The sequence below is a fragment of the Pleurodeles waltl genome, chromosome 4_1, assembly GCF_031143425.1.
Source record: "Pleurodeles waltl isolate 20211129_DDA chromosome 4_1, aPleWal1.hap1.20221129, whole genome shotgun sequence".
Classification (NCBI taxonomy): domain Eukaryota; kingdom Metazoa; phylum Chordata; class Amphibia; order Caudata; family Salamandridae; genus Pleurodeles; species Pleurodeles waltl.
The window spans coordinates 270,749,205-270,769,117 of NC_090442.1; the positions used below are offsets into that span (position 1 = coordinate 270,749,205).

At 41.2% G+C, this 19,913-nt stretch overlaps 1 protein-coding gene across 1 annotated transcript in view; it reads right to left on the reverse strand.

The window, feature by feature from the left end:
* SAMM50 (SAMM50 sorting and assembly machinery component) overlaps positions 1–19,913 on the reverse strand; it is a 175,022-nt gene that overhangs the window by 91,701 nt on the left and 63,408 nt on the right. The window contains exon 9 of the mRNA XM_069228288.1: positions 15,446–15,517. Within this exon, the coding sequence (XP_069084389.1) occupies positions 15,446–15,517 (72 nt within the window). The remainder of the gene's footprint in view (positions 1–15,445; positions 15,518–19,913) is intronic.

A 19,913-nucleotide genomic window follows, 5' to 3' on the forward strand; every position in this document is an offset into this window, starting at 1 on the left:
TGAAAGGAAAATGTCACTTACCCAGTGTACATCTGTTCGTGGCATTAGTCGCTGCAGATTCACATGCTGTGCATAGTCCGCCGTCTGGTGTTGGGCTCGGAGTGTTACAAGTTGTTTTTCTTCGAAGAAGTCTTTTCGAGTCACGAGACCGAGGGACTCCTCCCACTTCGGTTCCATTGCGCATGGGCGTCGACTCCATCTTAGATTGTTTTCCCCGCAGAGGGTGAGGTAGGAGTTGTGTATGCTAATAATAGTGCCCATGCAATGGAATAAATACGTATGTACAAAATGAAGGTTTAATGTAATATATTTACAAATGTTCAAGATTTACTTCCAAACGGCTACAGGCTCCCGGGGAGGAGGGTGGGCGCATGTGAATCTGCAGCGACTAATGCCACGAACAGATGTACACTGGGTAAGTGACATTTTCCATTCGATGGCATGTGTAGCTGCAGATACACATGCTGTGCATAGACTAGTAAGCAGTTATCTCCCCAAAAGCGGTGGTTCAGCCTGTAGGAGTGGAAGTAGTTTGAAATAAAGTTCTTAGTACGGCTTGACCTACTGTGGCCTGTTGTGCAGATAACACATCTACACAGTAGTGTTTAGTAAATGTATGAGGCGTAGACCATGTTGCTGCCTTACATATTTCGTTCATTGGAATATTTCCTAGAAAGGCCAGAGTAGCACCTTTCTTTCTGGTTGAGTGTGCCTTTGGTGTAATAGGCAGTTCTCTCTTTGCTTTAAGATAGCAGGTTTGGATGCATCTTACTATCCATCTGGCAATACCTTGTTTTGAAATTGGATTTCCTGTATGAGGTTTTTGGAAGGCAATAATTAGTTGTTTTGTCTTCCTAATTTCTTTTGTCCTGTCAATGTAGTACATTAGCGCTCTTTTGATGTCTAATGTATGTAGTGCTCTTTCAGCTATTGAATCTGGCTGTGGGAAGAACACTGGTAATTCCACTGTTTGGTTTAAGTGGAACGGTGAGATAACCTTTGGTAAGAATTTTGGATTTGTTCTTAGAACGACCTTATTTTTGTGTATTTGAATAAATTATTCTTGTATGGTAAACGCCTGTATTTCACTTACTCTTCTTAGAGATGTAATGGCAATGAGAAATGCAACTTTCCACGTTAAGTATTGCATTTTACAAGAATGCATGGGTTCGAAAGGTGGACCCATGAGCCTTGTTAAGACAATGTTGAGGTTCCATGAAGGAACAGGTGGTGTCCTTGGTGGTATAATTCTCTTTAGGCCCTCCATAAACGCTTTAATGACAGGTATTCTAAATAGGGAAGTTGAATGAGTAATCTGCAGGTAAGCAGATATTGCTGCGAGATGTATTTTTATGGAAGAGAAAGCTAGATTTGATTTTTGTAAATGTAGTAAATATCCTACTACATCTTTCGGAGATGCATGCAATGGTTGAATTTGATTATTATGACAGTAACAAACAAATCTTTTCCATTTACTTGCATAGCAGTGTCTAGTGGAAGGTTTTCTAGCTTGTTTTATGACCTCCATACACTCTTGAGTGAGGCCTAAGTGTCCAAATTCTAGGATTTCAGGAGCCAAATTGCTAGATTCAGCGATGCAGGGTTTGGATGCCTGATCTGTTGTTTGTGTTGTGTTAACAGATCTGGCCTGTTGGGTAGTTTGACATGAGGTACTACTGACAGGTCTAGTAGTGTCGTATACCAAGGTTGTCTTGCCCATGTTGGTGCTATTAGTATGAGTTTGAGTTTGTTTTGACTCAATCTGTTTACTAGATATGGAAGGAGAGGGAGAGGGGGAAAAGCGTACGCAAATATCCCTGACCAATTCATCCATAGAGCATTGCCTTGGGATTGCCGGTGTGGGTACCTGGATGCGAAGTTTTGGCATTTTGCGTTTTCTTTTGTTGCAAATAGATCTATTTGAGGTGTTCCCCAAATTTGGAAGTAAGTGTTTAGGATTTGGGGGTGAATTTCCCATTCGTGGACCTGTTGGTGATCCCGAGAGAGATTGTCTGCTAGCTGGTTCTGGATCCCTGGAATAAACTGTGCTATTAGGCGAATGTGGTTGTGAATTGCCCAATGCCATATTTTTTGTGTTAGGAGACACAACTGTGTCGAATGTGTCCCCCCCTGTTTGTTTAAATAATACATTGTCGTCATGTTGTCTGTCTTGACAAGAATGTATTTGTGGGTTATCATGGGTTGGAATGCTTTTAACGCTAGAAATACTGCTAACAGTTCTAGGTGATTTATATGAAACTTTCTTTGATGTACGTCCCATTGTCCTTGGATGCTGTGTTGATTGAGGTGTGCTCCCCAGCCCGTCATGGAAGCATCTGTTGTTATCACGTATTGTGGCACTGGGTCTTGGAAAGGCCGCCCTTTGTTTAAATTTGTACTGTTCCACCATAGAAGCGAGATGTATGTTTGGCGGTCTATCAACACCAGATCTAGAAGTTGACCCTGTGCATGTGACCATTGTGATGCTAGGCACTGTTGTAAGGGCCGCATGTGCAATCTTGCGTTTGGGACAATGGCTATGCATGAGGACATCATGCCTAGGAGTTTTAATACCATCTTTGCATGTATCTTTTGTGTTGGATACATGGCTTGTATCACCTTGTGAAAATTTTGAACCCTTTGTGGACTTGGAGTGGCTATCCCTACTGTTGTGTTGATTGCCGCTCCTAAGTATTGCTGTGTTTGACACGGCAAAAGGTGTGACTTTGCATAGTTGATGGAGAAACCCAGCTTGTAAAGGGTTTGTATAACATAATCTGTGTGGTGTGAACACTTTGTTAGCGAGTTGGTCTTGATTAACCAATCGTCTAGGTACGGGAACACGTGTATTTGCTGCCTCCTGATATGTGCAGCTACTACTGCTAGACATTTTGTAAAGACTCTTGGCGCTGTTGTTATTCCGAATGGCAACACTTTGAATTGGTAATGTATTCCTTTGAATACGAACCTTAGGTATTTCCTGTGCGAGGGATGTATCGGTATATGGAAATACGCGTCTTTTAGATCTAACGTTGTCATGTAGTCTTGCTGTTTCAGCAGTGGTATTACGTCTTGTAACGTGACCATGTGAAAGTGGTCTGATTTGTTGTAGGTGTTTAGTGTTCTGAGATCTAATATTGGTCTCAGACTTTTGTCCTTTTTTGGTATTAGAAAGTACAGTGAGTAAACTCCTGTGTTCTTTTGTGGACTTGGTACTAATTCTATTGCGTCTTTTTGCAGTAATGCTTGAACTTCTAGTCCTAGAAGGTCTATATGCTGTTTTGACATATTGTGTGTTTTCGGTGGGACGTTTGGAGGGAGTAGGAGAAATTCTATGCAATAACCATGTTGGATAATTGCTAAGACCCAAGTGTCTGTTGTTATTTCCTCCCAAGATTTGTAGAACTGGCTTAGTCTTCCCCCCACTGGTGTTGTGTGAAGGGGTTGTGTGACTTTTGAGTCACTGTTTATTTTGAGGGGTTTTGGGACCTTGAAATGTTCCCCTGTTTCTTGGGAATTGGCCCCCTTTGTATTGGCCCCGAAAGCCTCCCCTTTGATATTGTCCCTGGTAGGTAGGTGGTTTGGTTTGTGAGGTGCTGGTTTCTGTGGCTTGACCTCGAAACCCTCCTCTGAAAGTTGTTTTGCGAAATGTGCCAAATGTGCCTCTGCCCTGCGGGGTATAGAGTGCGCCCATGGCTTTGGCTGTGTCGGTGTCCTTCTTTAATTTTTCAATTGCAGTGTCCACTTCCGGCCCAAACAATTGATGTTCATTAAACGGCATATTGAGCACTGCATGTTGTATCTCAGGTTTGAAGCCAGATGTGCGCAGCCATGCGTGCCTCCTTATCGTCACAGCAGTATTTATTGTTCTTGCAGCTGTATCTGCTGCATCCATAGAAGAACGTATCTGGTTGTTGGAGATATTTTGTCCCTCTTCAACCACTTGTTGTGCTCGTTTATGGAATTCTTTGGGGAGGTGCTCGATGAGATGCTGCATCTCGTCCCAATGGGGCCTGTGGTATCGCGCTAGGAGTGCTTGCGAGTTGGCGATGCGCCACTGATTTGCAGCTTGTGCTGCAACCCTTTTCCCAGCTGCATCAAACTTGCGGCTCTCCTTGTCCGGAGGTGGTGCGTCGCCTGATGTATGCGAGTTGGCTCTTTTACGAGCTGCTCCTACGACTACTGAATCTGGTGTCAGTTGTGATGTAATAAAAGCAGGGTCTGTGGGCGGTGCCTTGTATTTTTTCTCCACCCTTGGAGTTATTGCTCTGCTTTTAACTGGCTCCTTAAAAATCTGTTTAGCGTGCCTTAGCATTCCCGGGAGCATAGGAAGGCTTTGATAATGGCTATGGGTGGAGGACAGGGTGTTAAAGAGGAAGTCATCCTCGATAGGCTCCGAATGTAGCGATACATTATGAAATTGGGCTGCCCTAGCTACCACCTGTGCATATGCTGTACTGTCCTCAGGTGGTGAGGGTTTAGTTGGGTAAGCCTCTGGGCTATTGTCCGATACCGGAGCGTCATAGAGGTCCCATGCGTCCTGATCATCTTGGCTCATGGTGGTATGAGCTGGTGATTGTGGTGGAGTCTGTGCCGGTGATACATGAGTTGACAGTGGTGGAGAGGGTGGTGGAGTTACCTTCTTTACCACCTTTGCTTGTGGTGGCTTGTCTTGTTGCTGAAAGTCAAGTTTCCTTTTCCTTCTGATTGGGGGAAGAGTGCTGATCTTCCCTGTACCACTTTGGATAAAGATCCGCTTTTGCGTGTGATCTACTTCTGTTGTTTGTAATTCCTCCTCTAATCTGTGTCTTTTTAGTTGGGAGGACAGTGATTGTTCCTGTGAGTAGGAACTGGTTTTTGGTTCGGTTGCCGGGTGTTTTTGCACCGAAACCGTGTCTTTAGTTTTTTTCGGCTCCGACGAGATCTTTCTTTTTTTTCGGTGTCGTGCCCTCTCGGTGTCGACCATCTTCGGTGCCGCTGTCTCTGTGCCGAGCAGCTTCGGTGCCGCTATCTCGGTGTCGACCCTTTTCTGCACCACTCTCTCGGTCCCGAGATTGCTGCGTGCCTGTGTCTCGACCTGAGTCGGACGACTTCGTCCATCGGCACCGAAAAAGGGCGAGCTGGTGCCGGTCACCAACTTTATGGGTTAAGCCATGGCCTGTTGGCAGTGGCGTCCCCTGGGCTTTCTCTGTTTTTTCGTGTGATCTTTGTTTCGACGTCTTACTCACGGTTGGTTGCTCTTCGACGTCGAACTCTTCGGAGTCTGAATCGGGGATGGAGAATGTTTCTTCTTCCTCCTCCTCGAACCTTTGTTGTCCTGTCGGCATGGACGCCATCTGCAACCTCCTGGCTCTTCGGTCTCTGAGCGTTTTTCTCGACCAAAACGCGCGACAGGCCTCACACGTCTCCTCCTTGTGCTCGGGGGACAGGCACAAGTTACAGACCAAATGTTGGTCTGTATAAGGATATTTACTGTGGCATTTAGGACAGAATCAGAACGGGGTCCGTTCCATCAGTCTCGATGTTGCACGTGGTCGGGCCGACCAGGCCCCGACGGGGGATCGAAAATACCACGAAGGGCTACCGGAGCTCTTTAAGGTTCGGTGTCGATTTGCCCTAACTATCCCGATACCGAACGAAACAATACCGACGAATTTTCCCGAGATTCTGACTAACTTTCCGACCCGAAACACGGAGCGAAAAGGAACACGTCCGAACCCGATGGCGGAAAAAAAACAATCTAAGATGGAGTCGACGCCCATGCGCAATGGAACCGAAGTGGGAAGAGTCCCTCGGTCTCGTGACTCGAAAAGACTTCTTCGAAGAAAAACAACTTGTAACACTCCGAGCCCAACACCAGACGGCGGACTATGCACAGCATGTGTATCTGCACAGCATGTGTATCTGCAGCTACACATGCCACCGAACATATATTTTTGGGTGATTCATAATAGACAGTTTCTGCATTATGGAGTTGAAGGCTAATATTGAGGTATACAACTTATCTATAGCTGGAATTCCTGTAAGATATATGTGTGTGTTCTCTAAACATTAAGTTCTGGAAACATTAAATATCAGCTCTTACATAATAATATGTGCATGGGAAGATATGTGTAGAAGAGATACAATTCTATTTTATGCTTATTATCAATAGCTGTAAGACTCTCCAGCTATGCTTCTAGTACTATAAAAATGCACAAATACACTCTCAGGCACGTTGGAATTAGTATAGGGACTTTCTGGACTACCAAAGAGCTTTTTTTCTCAGCTGGGTGTGTTTGTAAGTATCAGTTAAGAAAACACTTTCAAGGTTTAAATACCCCCAACTGGTTTCATGGGTCATAAAAACTGAAATTAAATAGGACTCAAATGCTCATCTGACTGCAGAAGAGCACCACATGCAAACTTGCAGCGATTTATGGGAGTGTAGTGGAGACTAGAGAGCCAACAATATGTTCTTCTTGGATGGTGTGGCAGGAATGGTTACCAGATGACATCCTGGTGGAAAACTGGCAAGTATCTATAGGTTTGTTATAGTGTACTGTACAGTCTGCTGGGTTAAAGCAAAAACACTTCTATACCATTCATAGGGTATAAAGGACCCTGGCAAGAAGAGTGAAGGTAACACAAAGTTGCACTCACCGTAAGGCTCCTTTAGAAGATGCCATGCCATTCAACTGTCCTGTACCAGAAGGCGGTGAGTAAGATCATTCATGATGCTGTCTATTACAAGGTACAGCTAAATAAACAACGTTATAGCCATTTTAGGTCTTGCCTACTGACAGCTTTAGCTATCTGGCGAGAAGTAATGTCACCACTTACCACACACAAACACACACATGTGTACAGACATGCATATAGAGAAAGAAGCTTTTGGACAGTTTTTTCAGCCATTAGCCACTGGCTTTAGACATTGCTTAAGAAGACTGTTGATAACCTTTGCTATCAGGCCATGGCTATTTCACAGACAGAAACATTCTGAAAGTTTATTCACTTACTCTTTCTTTTCTCTCCCCCATGCTCTCTCTCTCTCTCTCTCTAGTTATTCAACCACTTCCTCGTCCATCACGCCCCAACATTCAGGCACACCTTTTCTATTTTTGTCTTTAAGGGCCCGGCAGCTGCAAAATGCTGCTAGGCCAATTTTTGCCCCTTTGTGCACTTTTTAATATATTTATTTTACTGAACTAAAGTGTGTATCCACTATGATAGAAGTGTAAAGTTAAACAGAAAAAATGGCCTCTGGCGCATTTCTAAGCATGCATGAGCATGCATAGTGCCACATGCACAAGGTGGCCATTTTGGATCAGGCCAACCATGTCTCATGATACACTGGTGCCCATGTTAGCTCATGGCCGACGCATAGTTTATAGAACTACATGGTAAAAATTAAAAAAAAACATTGCAAAGTCAATAAGTAAGGGCGAGACAAACTGGCTCAGCCATCAGATCAACCACAATATGGTATTCTCATAAAGAGTTTATCATTTTAACTGCTCTTGGCACAAGTCAGATATGTGTGAAATGGATTCAGGAGATGTAACCATCTCTGGGTGATTGGTTTTCCACGTTAAACACACAATGGCGGTGGTAACAAGGCTCCCTCTACTGTATGGACAGCTTCTTATGGTTGGAGACAAAAGTAAGATGGGTTACTAACGTTTGATCACCTATCTTTTTTGGTGGTAAAAATACTGAAAATGGATGCACTTCCTGTCCGATAATTATTCCGCCTTTGTAGACTGTGTTGTTGGTCAACACATCCCATAGGATAGATCCACTATTAAGGCTGATAGATTTTCAAAGTTCTACAATGGTGGCAATATGAGGAGAGGACACATTTTAAAATAAATCTCATCCCTAGAGAAACCTCTTTCTGCTGTTTAAAATGTTACTGCTAATGAGAAAAGCAATGCTCCCACTGCTGAAACGTTAGGTATGTGTGTAATGTTCTAATGTCAGTCAACTCTCGGCTGTCACTAAACTGGAAAGTTAAGGTAGAAAATGGCCATATATTAGAACAAGGATGCCCAATGAATAGATACTGCTTTTCCAGACCAGAAAGATGAAAGTGCAAGTCAATATAATTAATGTTAAGTACGTTGCAGACTAATTACTCATTCCGGGGCAACGTTGACCATTATCGGCACTGTACAATCCTTTGGTCATTTAGAGCACTAGGTTGGCTTGTTTTTAGTTCCTAATGCTCGTTAACATAAGTGCATCCATTTCCTAAAGATTTTATTAGGGGCTAATCCCCTCTCACTACAACCTAGATCACAGACGTCGCTTCTATAATTTCTATTCTGCCACTGCAATTATCAGATTTATGTGATCACCAGAAAAAGAACTTAAAGAACCAGCTCTGAGAGAGGGACTTCGTCGTCACTTCTTGTTAATCTTCTTCGCTTGAAGTTGAGACTGGGCAAAAGATGTGTACTTTCTCCCTTTTGCCATATGGAAAAGCTTATACAGAAGACTTGAATTGGTAATGGTGACAAGCCAATGATTAAGGTTATAGACTTGATTGGTTGAGTAGAAAAGCTATGCCAGATGCACTAGATCTGATCTGTTTATTGTTAAAAAGTTATGGCATATGAATTAGTCCTCTTGTACTTATTAATAAATAAATATGTTTAAATCAATAGACCTTTAGGCGTGGATTGTTATTACAATGTACTAAAAACATTCAAGCCTGTAGACAGGATTTTTGTTGCATGGTATCTCACAGATTACTGTAGTAGGCAAGACATTTGGTGCGGGATAGATACCCTTGCTAAAAACCTCCTGGGAATTGAAGATTTGCACTATGATAATTCTGGGATAAAATTTGAAAACTGTAATTTCACACAAAATTGCAATTTTATCACAGTTTGCCTAATGGTTGCCTCATAGGAAAGCTTATGCCCCATTCGGTAGGACTGTGTTGGTTATGGGGATAAGTCAACGACAAAGGTTACGGGCCTGACTAGTGCATTGTGAAAAGTTAAGTCTGATGTCCTAGGTTTGTAGGCATGGCAAAGGCAGCGGGTCTAATTTAGGATTAGATTTTAGGCAATAGTCTTTTAAAGATGGATTGTGTTAACAGTGTTTTAGAGACACCAGACAGGCATTTTGTTACATGACATTTCACAGATTAATATAGTAGGAAGGGGTTTCGGTGCTTATTTTTGCCTCTTACAAACACTGGGAGTTGAAGATTTGCACTGGGACAATTATTGGAATTGCACGTTATTATGTCTACAGTAATTTTATACATATTTGTAATTTTATCTATTCTATTTCCATATAAATGTGTGTGTATTGAAGTAACTTTTTAGTATGGCCTTTCACATTTAGATGTCTGCTAGGCTCTTGAAATAAAAATAATTCAATACAAATTGCACAGATATACACACAAAAGGTGGTTTGGGTGAACCCTATTCAGTCACTGGTCTGTTTGCGTGTCATTCACATTTAGATTCCACCCATGACAGCACAAACCTGGGGCAATGGTTCAGCCCACTTCAGCCTCTAGCTTTACTGCCTCGTGAGCGAAGGCGTATCACCTCAACAAATGGGTGCTTTCGCATCAAAATGAGTACCCTTTAGTTTAACATATTCTCTTTTAAAGGTTCCCTTTCATTTCATTCCTCTTCCCTTTTTATTCTGTTTGTTTACCCTGCAGGTTACGACAGTGACTCACTTGCTGTTAATTTTGTCTACAGTGTGCGACATCCCACACTGGTGCCACTTCTAAGCTGGATGCCTATTTTCAATTGTTCACAGTGGATCACTGTTTTACCATACCAGGAGAGCTGCCATGTTTAGAAGCAACATGTTCGCCTTCTTGGATCAGCACAACAATGGTACACTATGCACAATTTTATTCCAAGTTAGCCGCCCAGTGCAATGTTTCCAGGGCGGTCATCTTGGAATCTTCTTGTGCATGGAGCATCATTTTTGTACTGAGCCAATATGACATCTAAATGGGCTGGGTATGTTGAAAATGTAAAACAGTGATACACTATGAACAATACCTAACTTTAAAACAATGCTACACTAAGAACAATACCCAATAGCCATCCAGTACTATGTTTAATTATTTTACTAAAGGATATGGCCACATTTAGTTGGTTGTATTTTTTCTTCTTTCTACTTCAACTCCTTTAATTTAGCATGCATAAGCTTGTTGAGTTTGTGTGAGTGCTTTGTTATGGATGGGTATGTGGATGAATATAATTCTGAGTTAGTGGGTAGATGAGTGTATATACATATGCAAGGATGAGTGGAAGAATGCATGTATAATTAGGTACTAGGTACCATAACAGTGGCAAGGATCCTGCGTGCCTGGCTGCTGGTGCTCAGCTTCCAGGAGAGCCCTTAGTTTCCCTTCCGTGTCATCATAAGGAGAATGAAACACTGCACAAGTAGATAAGGAAATGCTCTCTCCTCGCAACTCTCATCAAACTCTCGAACAGAGAGCAGGCAAGAGAGTCTCTAGTGAGGCTGCAACAAGTATCTAGCCATCACTTTAGTCGTTTCCGAGCGGTGGAGTGAGTGGCAGTGGAGGGAGCGCTGAAGTGCAGCGAAGAGCTACTGGTGAAGAGCCGCCCAAGCCACCCAAATGAGTAACACAAGTTTTTATTTTCTTCAAAAAGTGCATCTTCTTTCACACAAGAGAGCTGGTGTATCAGAGTATCAGGCAGGTGATACAGTGTGTAGCTCCACTGCCAACCCGTGATGGATGATTGGAAGAGTTGAGAGGCGGGAACATAAAACTGAGGATTTGGAAAATCATTCCCATAGGTCAAATTTGCATTTTGTTGATATTCCTGAGGGAAGTGAAACACAAGAAGGACAGCATAGGCCAGTCCAATTCAATAAAAACCTGATAAGATCTCACATAAGGCCTAACTTTCCAAAACACCTGTTGATTATGAGGGCGCACAGGGTGCCTAGTCAGTGATCCTCTAACATGAAATTTCCTTGTACGATCCTAGTGAACTTTGTAGAATACTGTATTAAGGAACAAATTCTCTCTGTAGCCTTTCAATAGAAGTCTTTTGCAGTGCTGGATAGAAAGACATTTTAAGTCACTTTGGATATGTCAATTACTGCTGTATGCCGCAGCAGAGACTTCAAGGGCCTACTGGAATGTTTTAAGGCCAGGGTTTCAGGCTTCCATAATTCAGCACTCTAAAATTAAAGTACTGTTTAAGTAACTATTCCATATGCTCACATCCGTGTCAGAAGCATACACATTTTGAAAGAAGTTTAGAATGGATCAGAATGATAAAATGATTTAGTTGGAAATTATTGAATTTGGATAATTTACGATAATTATTTGTTTCTGTTCTAGGTTGTGTTCTATCAAGCCTCCCATTTTTATTATAGGAGGAAGTCTGGACCTAGGTGCAATACCATGGCACCAGCTATTATTATTTTGGGGCCACATATTGATCCTGGGGGTATGGCGGGCAAATCCCCTTTGGGGCTTCACAGTAGGAATGGGTGCCACGAGTGAGAGTGGAAGTCCACATGAGGAGGTACTTCAGATAAAGTGCAATTTACATGATTTAAGTGAAGTGCATAGATGAGTTTTGTTTTCTATATCTGTTTTACAGTAGTATTCTAGAATGATGAAAGTAGTGGTAATTGAAGGTCTGTGCTTAGTTATTTGAAGATTAAGAAGATTGTAATGTAAATAGCATATTAAACAAATGTAAGCATGGTTCCATTTTGAGCTGGTTGACAACTTTTAAGCCAAAAGTGATTTATCTGAAGGAAACTCATTTAAAATCGAACAATCTAAAGTTGACAACCAATAGGCATTTTTCCATACCTTTTTTGCTTCTTACAGCTCTGGCATGAGAGGCCTGGGGATCTAATTTTCTTCTTATATAAATTATCAAATATTAGAGGTTGAGAGCGATGAAATAGGAAGCTGAATCTGGTTTATAGCATCACTGAAGGGCTTTCAATATAACTTTGTTAACTATTATGGCCCTATCGAGGATCATGCAGGAGTGCTCCGCCAGCTCTATGCAATGCCATGAATGCTGTAGGGCCTATAATTTGGGGTGATGATTTGAATTTCATACAAAACATGAAGCTAGATAACTTACGAAAAGGGAATTATATCAGTTAAATTGTATTACTACTCTTCATAACTTGCTAAATAAACAGCTTCCTTACCTTTATTCCTGAATGGTCAAGTATCTCTTTTTAAAATGTCAAAGCTATCATTATTTATATTTCTTTTTGCCAGTGTTCAGATTAAGATAAATCATGCATACTTTCCAAAACTTGATGCATTTATTTGTAGTTGTATATGACATAATAAACATTCACACGTTCAACTTTCGACAATACAATTAAATAAAGAGCATGGGGGTCGTGTTTGCCTTATTTTAGACATTATGATCGCCTTACACGAATTAACCGTGAAGTGGTGTTCTATGATAATGTTTATCTTAACAAAAGGGACAAAGAATCAGAAATTGACCTTCCTATCTTTCTAAAATCAGCAAAACGTTCAAATAAACACTAGCTACAGGTCACCATAGTTACTATCATTGTATAGGATACCCATCTGCCATGTTCTGTATACCTAAAAGAGTGTCTATATTTGGGCTTGAAGATATTAAAGTACTCATTTGGGAGGAGAAGCGAAAATAGATTTAATCAAGTATATGACTGTGTGTCAAATCAATTGTGGAAAGCTTGGGCAGCGACAGATCAGATTTTTCATGAAAGGAATCCATCGCTCTTGTTTAGTTTTGCTCAAATAAGTAGCTTTTTTAAAAAACATCTTGAAGGATTAATGATTTTGCCTATTGACTGATAAGCTATTAAAAAAAATATTTGTGTGGGGGGGGTGGGGGGTCAGGAACCCTTAATAGGTGCTGCATGAAAATGTGAACCCCTTTGAGATCCCAAATTTTTAGACAAAATAATAAATGCCACAGATTGAAACATAACGTCAAACGAACGGCAGGTGATTTCTATCATGTGTCACAAAGCACTGCGGGATGTCAATTTACAATAGGATGCATTTTCCCAAAATGGATGTTATACTGCACTCCTAGTGCCTTACATAAGATATATTCAGGAGCCATGTTTTAGATGTCATCTTACCAACTTTGCACAATATTTCATATTTATTGCTATTGCTCGATCTGGCACATTTTTATTGAAAATTGTATAATAAAGCCTTTATTCAAATCTATTTTACTATGCCATCTGATTTTATAAGGCAGTATATTTAATATCCAATCCCTAGAAAGTTTATGTGTAACTGGTTTTATGGACTGCACTTTACCTTTACGCTTGTTTTTGGGACATAACATTTATTGTTTGACACTGCCCAATAAAAAAACATTTAAAAAATAGGAGTTGCTGAATACCTAACCTCACCAGTGATTGTAGTAACACTTGCAGACATGAGCCAGGCGTATTGGCATTGACAATTATTGTTTCTAACTTTTTATAGTGAGAAGCCATAAATAGGGTGAGTATCATCTATTCAAACTCAGTTGCTATAACAAAATGGTGATTATTCTGGGATGAGAAAGACATTTCTAATTAACTAAATTGTATAATCTCTCATAGAAACAATAGTGCTCAAGAATGTCAACATGGCCCAAGTGTGCGGTTTCTCAGATTCAGTTGTTACACAAACATGGTTTTTACAAGAACCTCGAGGTAAGACACTACCAGTGTTGCTTTTTTGCTTCACTACCTGCTCCCCCTTACGGGTAACTGTCGCGGGTCTATACGTGCAGAACCTCCGGTCTCTGCGCAGACACCATGTTGCATACCGGTTACTGAATACGACATAGCGCTGCGTTTTACACGCTGTTGCTTCTCTGCTTCACTACCTGATCCCCCCTTACGACGTACTGGTGTGGGTCTATATGGGCATAACCTGCGGTCTCTGCGCAGACACTTTGTTACATACCGGTTGCTGAACATTTCAGAGCGCCGCATTTTACACGCCGTCTGCTACCGCCCGCTTTATTTACTTCTTCGTTCTGCTTCTCGGAATGTTTTTAAACAACAGGATTGATTTATACCGGCACTTAGACCTTTCCGGTCTTTACTTTTTACACACAGCTCCTTTGAAGCAGGCTCCGGCTCATTCACACTATTTGCCGAGCTTTGACTTACAGTGATATACTTTTCAATAATTAACAACTTTGCCTTATCCTCCATATCAGGGCTTTTACTTGGCTCTCCCCTGATGCCCATTTTAGGGGGACAATACCACTTTAGCTAACTGTGTATTTTCTTGCACATTACCCACCAGGCACTAACTTGTGTTATTGCTCTTTATACCCCAGGCTTATCAGGGCCAGCATCCATCTCTCCAGTACTATTTGACTTCTCCTAGAGATTTATGACCACCAGCAGTACGTTATATGGTTCAACCGTATCTGTATATACGTTTTACACTTCGAAAGGTACCTTACCTTTATATTTTTTATGCACACTTTTTATTAACCCTTACCCACATCTCAGCACTTTTAGCATCCCCCCCTTTTTTTGTTCACTATTAGTATTACTTTTTTCTACAGTAAGATGCACGTGCACTTTGTCCCACTTTGGAGTCACGTCCATGATAATATTACTTCACATGTTTGCCTATCTATCCTACTCTAGGTCAACTTGGCCGTCCTCCTTTTTAAACTTGATTTGATCAGTTGCTTATGAGACCCTCTTGGTACTTTTGTTCTTTCTTTCTTCACACCTACTATGCGCATCCCCACGTATAATTTACGTTATGATGCCAAACACTATTGCACATATTCTCTGGTTCTCTTTTCTCACCTCTTTCACAAAGGATTTAAATGTCTGATTACGCCTTGTACAATTCCACTTGACCGACCTGTATGTATTGTTCATCTATGTTTTCACAGCCTTGAAGACGAAACATGTGATTGGCTTTTTTGCTGTATGGATTTCTTGTTACATGTGATCATCCTATTGTAACTCTGACCATTTATTACCATCTGGCTGTTCTGGATACATGGACATTTTGTACTACGCAATCATTGTGATTGGGATTCGAACTACCTACTTGCATCTATAATAAATTTCCATACATCATCTTCCCAGACCGGACATCTACTCAATTCCTGAACATTATCTGGATCCACATTACAGGTGTGCCCTGGCCACTCTTCTTTTATCTATTCAAACTCAGTTGCTATAACAAAATGGTGATTATTCTGGGATGAGAAAGACATTTCTAATTAACTAAATTGTGTAATCTCTCACAGAAACAATAGTGCTCAAGAATGTCAACATGGCCCAAGTGTGCGGTTTCTCAGATTCAGTTGTTACACTGAAAACTAACTAACTTAGGTAAAAAAGTAATTCTATGTCTATTAAGACAAACCTTTTTAAAGAATCATAGCTATAATCATGCCATGGAAATAAACAAGATGGTATGGTACAATACCTGATTAATTTTTAGTAATGCTCCTCTTTTAGGCAGGATTGAAGAATTACGTGAATCGAGGACCATGGAATGCTGCAAAGAAAAACAGGAAACTTCATAAGGCTCTAAGTATTGGTAGCAAATATGGTGTGATGGCATGGAACAGATAATTTATTATTAAGATAATTGTGAAACTACTGCCAGAATGAGAGTGCTAGAAAACAAAAAGTGAACAGCAAAGCATCCATGTGCTTTACAAACCGAGTTAGAACAGCAGCCCAGGTAACACCAACTGCAAATGAGAGTGCTAGAAAACATTAAGTGAACAGCAAAGCATCTATGTACTTTACAAACGGAGTTAGAATAGCAGCCCAGGTAACACCAACTGCATTACTAACGTACATCAACGTACATTGCTTAGACATCAAGTCAGTTTATGAACCCATCTAAGCCTTTCGTTATGTTGCCTGACCAAATTCACATACAGTTTAATAACACTAGTTCTACATCATCTATACATTTATTTATAGAAACATCAATTTTACAGTCTTTTGGCTTTAATGAAGTGTATGGGTATTCCAAACGTTCAACCTATATGTCATAGTGATTAACATTCAGGAAACAAACCAACTACTCACATGCATAAAGGGATCCCATAACAATATGTTTGCCTGTTTTCAGTGCATTGGCATATCTTTGTTGGTTACAGATGAAACTAGAACTCTTTTCAGCAATATAGCAACTAAAGGCAGAAACAAATGCATCTAGATATCATTCACAGATCGAGTAACTAGGGTAAGTGTGTTAATGTCATGATTTTTAAGTGTGAAGAGATCTGGGTGACCATGGGAAAGGACGAGGGGGACAACACCAAGGTGAGAAAAAAGGGGGTTTCAGAACTTTTAGGTGGTTTATACGTTAATGTGGCCAATTAGGATACTGGAAATTAGATTGCCCAAACTTAAAATCTAATATGGCAACACAATCGGAGTTTGCTGAATATCCTCAAGTAATATATGCATATTACCCCAACTATTAGGAAAGTCTGAGAAGCGCCATCTACTCTATGAATACTACGAACCTGGTTGATCAAATGTGTAGGTAATGGTAAACTCACCTCATGTCTTATTGATACTGGTGCCATTAGGTCAGCTTTGGAAACCTTAGAATTCTCTTCATGGTCTCTCTTGGGCTTCTGTATAAATGCAGTGGCATTTCGAGCACAAAGGTTCACCATCACAATACTGACCCTATTTCTATCACTATAGGGTATATAAATGATCAACATGCTTCCTTGCTGTTGCATCTGTGGCTTTGTTGCCATCTTAGTGTCCAAGAGTAGTTGTACTTTGCTGGGACCTCGGGCTCAGAAGATGCTGTGCGAAGCACACAGCTAAGGACTGTGAAAGTCTCTTACCTGGGCCTGTTTACTCTAGTGGTCCTTGTCCCCTGGCTGCTGCTCCTTCTCTCTTCAACTCCAAAATAGCATGAGGGTTTGCAGCTGCCTTTCTAGGCAACTCCACAACTATTAGATTTCAGGTTTTTGTTTTCTTTTCCCTTTCCATCATGGCGGTTCCTCTCTTGCTTTCTTTCTGACTTTCTCAATCCATTATGTTTCCCGTCATGGTATTTGATGTAATTTCCTTTTCCTGTTTTTTTACTGCTGAAAGGCCTTGGTCTGGTTGGAGGGTGCATCACTACAAAGCTGTGTTCCTTTGCTTGCTTCCTCTCTCCCTCAACTTGCTTAGCCTGACTCTTCGCTCTTGTGACTTCCTCATCTGGATTCCTGACTCAGGGTTTTTTCCAACACTGTGGATATTTCATCAGCAAGGAGGTTTTTTTATGCCTTTGGCTTTTTCCTCCTGAGAAGGTGGTTGCTTCCTGAGGTTACTCGCCTAGTACATATTCCAGTGTATGGTGACACTGTGGCTTCCAAAACAGTTGCTCTTAACTCGACAGTAGAAGGCCCAGATCTGGATCACAAGTAAGCATCCTGCAACATCACCTGCTAATTTGTTAGTTTGAAATATATCATGGCAAAAGGTGTGTCCCTGAGCATACCTACAACAAACACAATTCATGTATTGTCTTTTTTGTGTAAATCCTGAAATTTGGATTAAAAGTGCAGTCGTATGATGAATTGCTTAACCAACTGCCTTCTTTATGGTCTGAGCAAGCAAATCATGTTGGGTGTGCAACTTCTGCTGACCCTGGCAAACATTAATGGTTAATCCCATGAAGAAATGACCTTATATACCTGTGGATGCCAAAGCTGAATTTGATCTGTGATTGCAGTGCTAATTAAACAAGGAGTTCTAGTTGCTGCTGTAGGCATGTGCAACACTCCAATTCTTCCTATGAAAAAGGCCCTTTCACCTCTGGTAAATGATTCACAGTGGAGGATTTATGCATTGCTATCTTCTCCATTCCCATTCAGAAAGACAGTCAATATCTTTTCTCATGACAATTTGGCAGAAGCCAGCTAATATGGTGGAGACTTCAAAATGGCTTTACCGACTTCATTTCCATCTTTTCCCAAACCCTATAGAAGGACCTTGACTATTCAATCTTTCCTGAAGGTACTACTTTTGTTCAGCAGATTGACAATTGCTTACTCGCTTCTGTCACGCAGGACCAAAGCAAGGTTGAGAGACTCTATATGCTCTATGAATTAGATAAGAAAGGTCAAAACCCTTTGAAAAAGATACTGCTGTATTGTCAACATTTTGCTCATGCTCCACTGGGGAGCCTACATTGATTTCGGACTGGCTCAAAACAAATCCGTAATATAGCACGCCTCGTTACAGGCATTTACACACCTTCTTGGGGAGGGTGGGATATTGTAAAAAATTTGCCACCCCTTGGGATTATGTTGAGAAAGATACTCCAGAACCATTACAGTAAATTGAGGAGGCAAAGAGAGCATTCATGTAAATGAAGCAAAAATTAGCCTCTGCCCCGGCTTCAGGTTTCTCAGATTATTCCAAACCTTTTGCTGCTGTATTGACAACTAAATGGTTATGTCTTCAGAGTCTTAGTGCAAAAATAATGGCCACCAAAAGAAACCTAGTGCATATTATTCTTCCATTCTCTACCCCTTAGGAGCGCCTTTACCACCCTACTTGATGTTGGTTGCTGTGGCAGCCCTTCTTGAAGCAGCTTCCGATAATATTTTTCTTCCTTGATAGTTGCTGTTCCTAATGTTGTATCTGCCTACGGTTTACCACAAAAAGTCAACACCTGTCTCCTATATGATAGTCCTGAAAGGAGATATTGTTATTATCCACCTCTCAAATTACTCTAACCCATTGCCCAGAATTGTGCCAAGCATCTTAGACGCCCACTGTGAAAGATGGTGAACCTCATGATACTTTGCAATGTTAGCAAACCTTCAACCAGCCTCAGAATTGACCTGTCTAACGGCCGTATACCTCATAGTAAACTTTGTTATTATGTGGATGGATCATGCCTCAGAAATGATGTTGGGAACCTTGTTGCTGGAGATGCTGTATGGGCATTGTATGAGGTGATCAACTTCTGGCATTTGCCCACGGTCCGCTCTGCTCAATTAGTTGAGCTTGTTGCTCTCACATTACACATGCACATATTTTGGTTTCAGTCAAAAATATCATGGTATTGGCTGATTCCAAGTAAGAGTTGCTATGTAAAACTGCTACTGTTAAATGTACTAACAAACACTCATGTTGGAAGGAGCAGTATAATTCACGCCACAGAAAACCACATGTTGGTTTCTTTCTCTTAGCCACCCAACAGATTTGTTACTGCAATGCCAAATGCTAAGCCTGCAACATTGAAAAATAGATTAATAACACTCCTGCTGCACCCTGAAGTCCTTGGGGCCCCTTTGCCCACCTTTAAATGCACTTTATTTAGAAGCTTAATTGCTGTTCCTATTTTATGTTCTTGTGACTGCATGCAGGTTTACTGGTTGGTTTGAGAAATATCTATTTCCCAAAGCTGATGCTACTATGGAGGCCAAGAAACCACTTAAGAGATTTCAAACCAAGGTTTATAGTTAATGCTTTCTAGCGCAGTACAATGGTATGCTTAAGAATAAACAGGCCAAGATCTGCGCTGAAACTCATCTTACGTGGCTCTTTGTACTACTGCTGACACTTCTGTCAATCAGAGCCATACATTCTAAGAAGACTAAGTTGAGCCCCTAAGGGATAATCAAAGGAGTCCTCGTGCCACTTCCCACTAAACCCCAACTCACCTGCTGCTCTTGAACTGCCTCTGAATGATGTTATAGTTCTTCAACCATGCAGGCAATTGATTCACTGTCTCTAAAGTTTCTGTTCCCAGGCCCAGGCAACCCTGCCAGAGTGCCCAACTGAAGCCTGTCAAGAACTCCAGCCCAGTTATAGACCCATATTTGGGTCACTTACAGAAATACAGACTGTGGCTCCTCCATGCATAGTGTGGTTCCTGCTTCTGTCCCGCCGTCCACTCCTAGCTCAGCTCCACT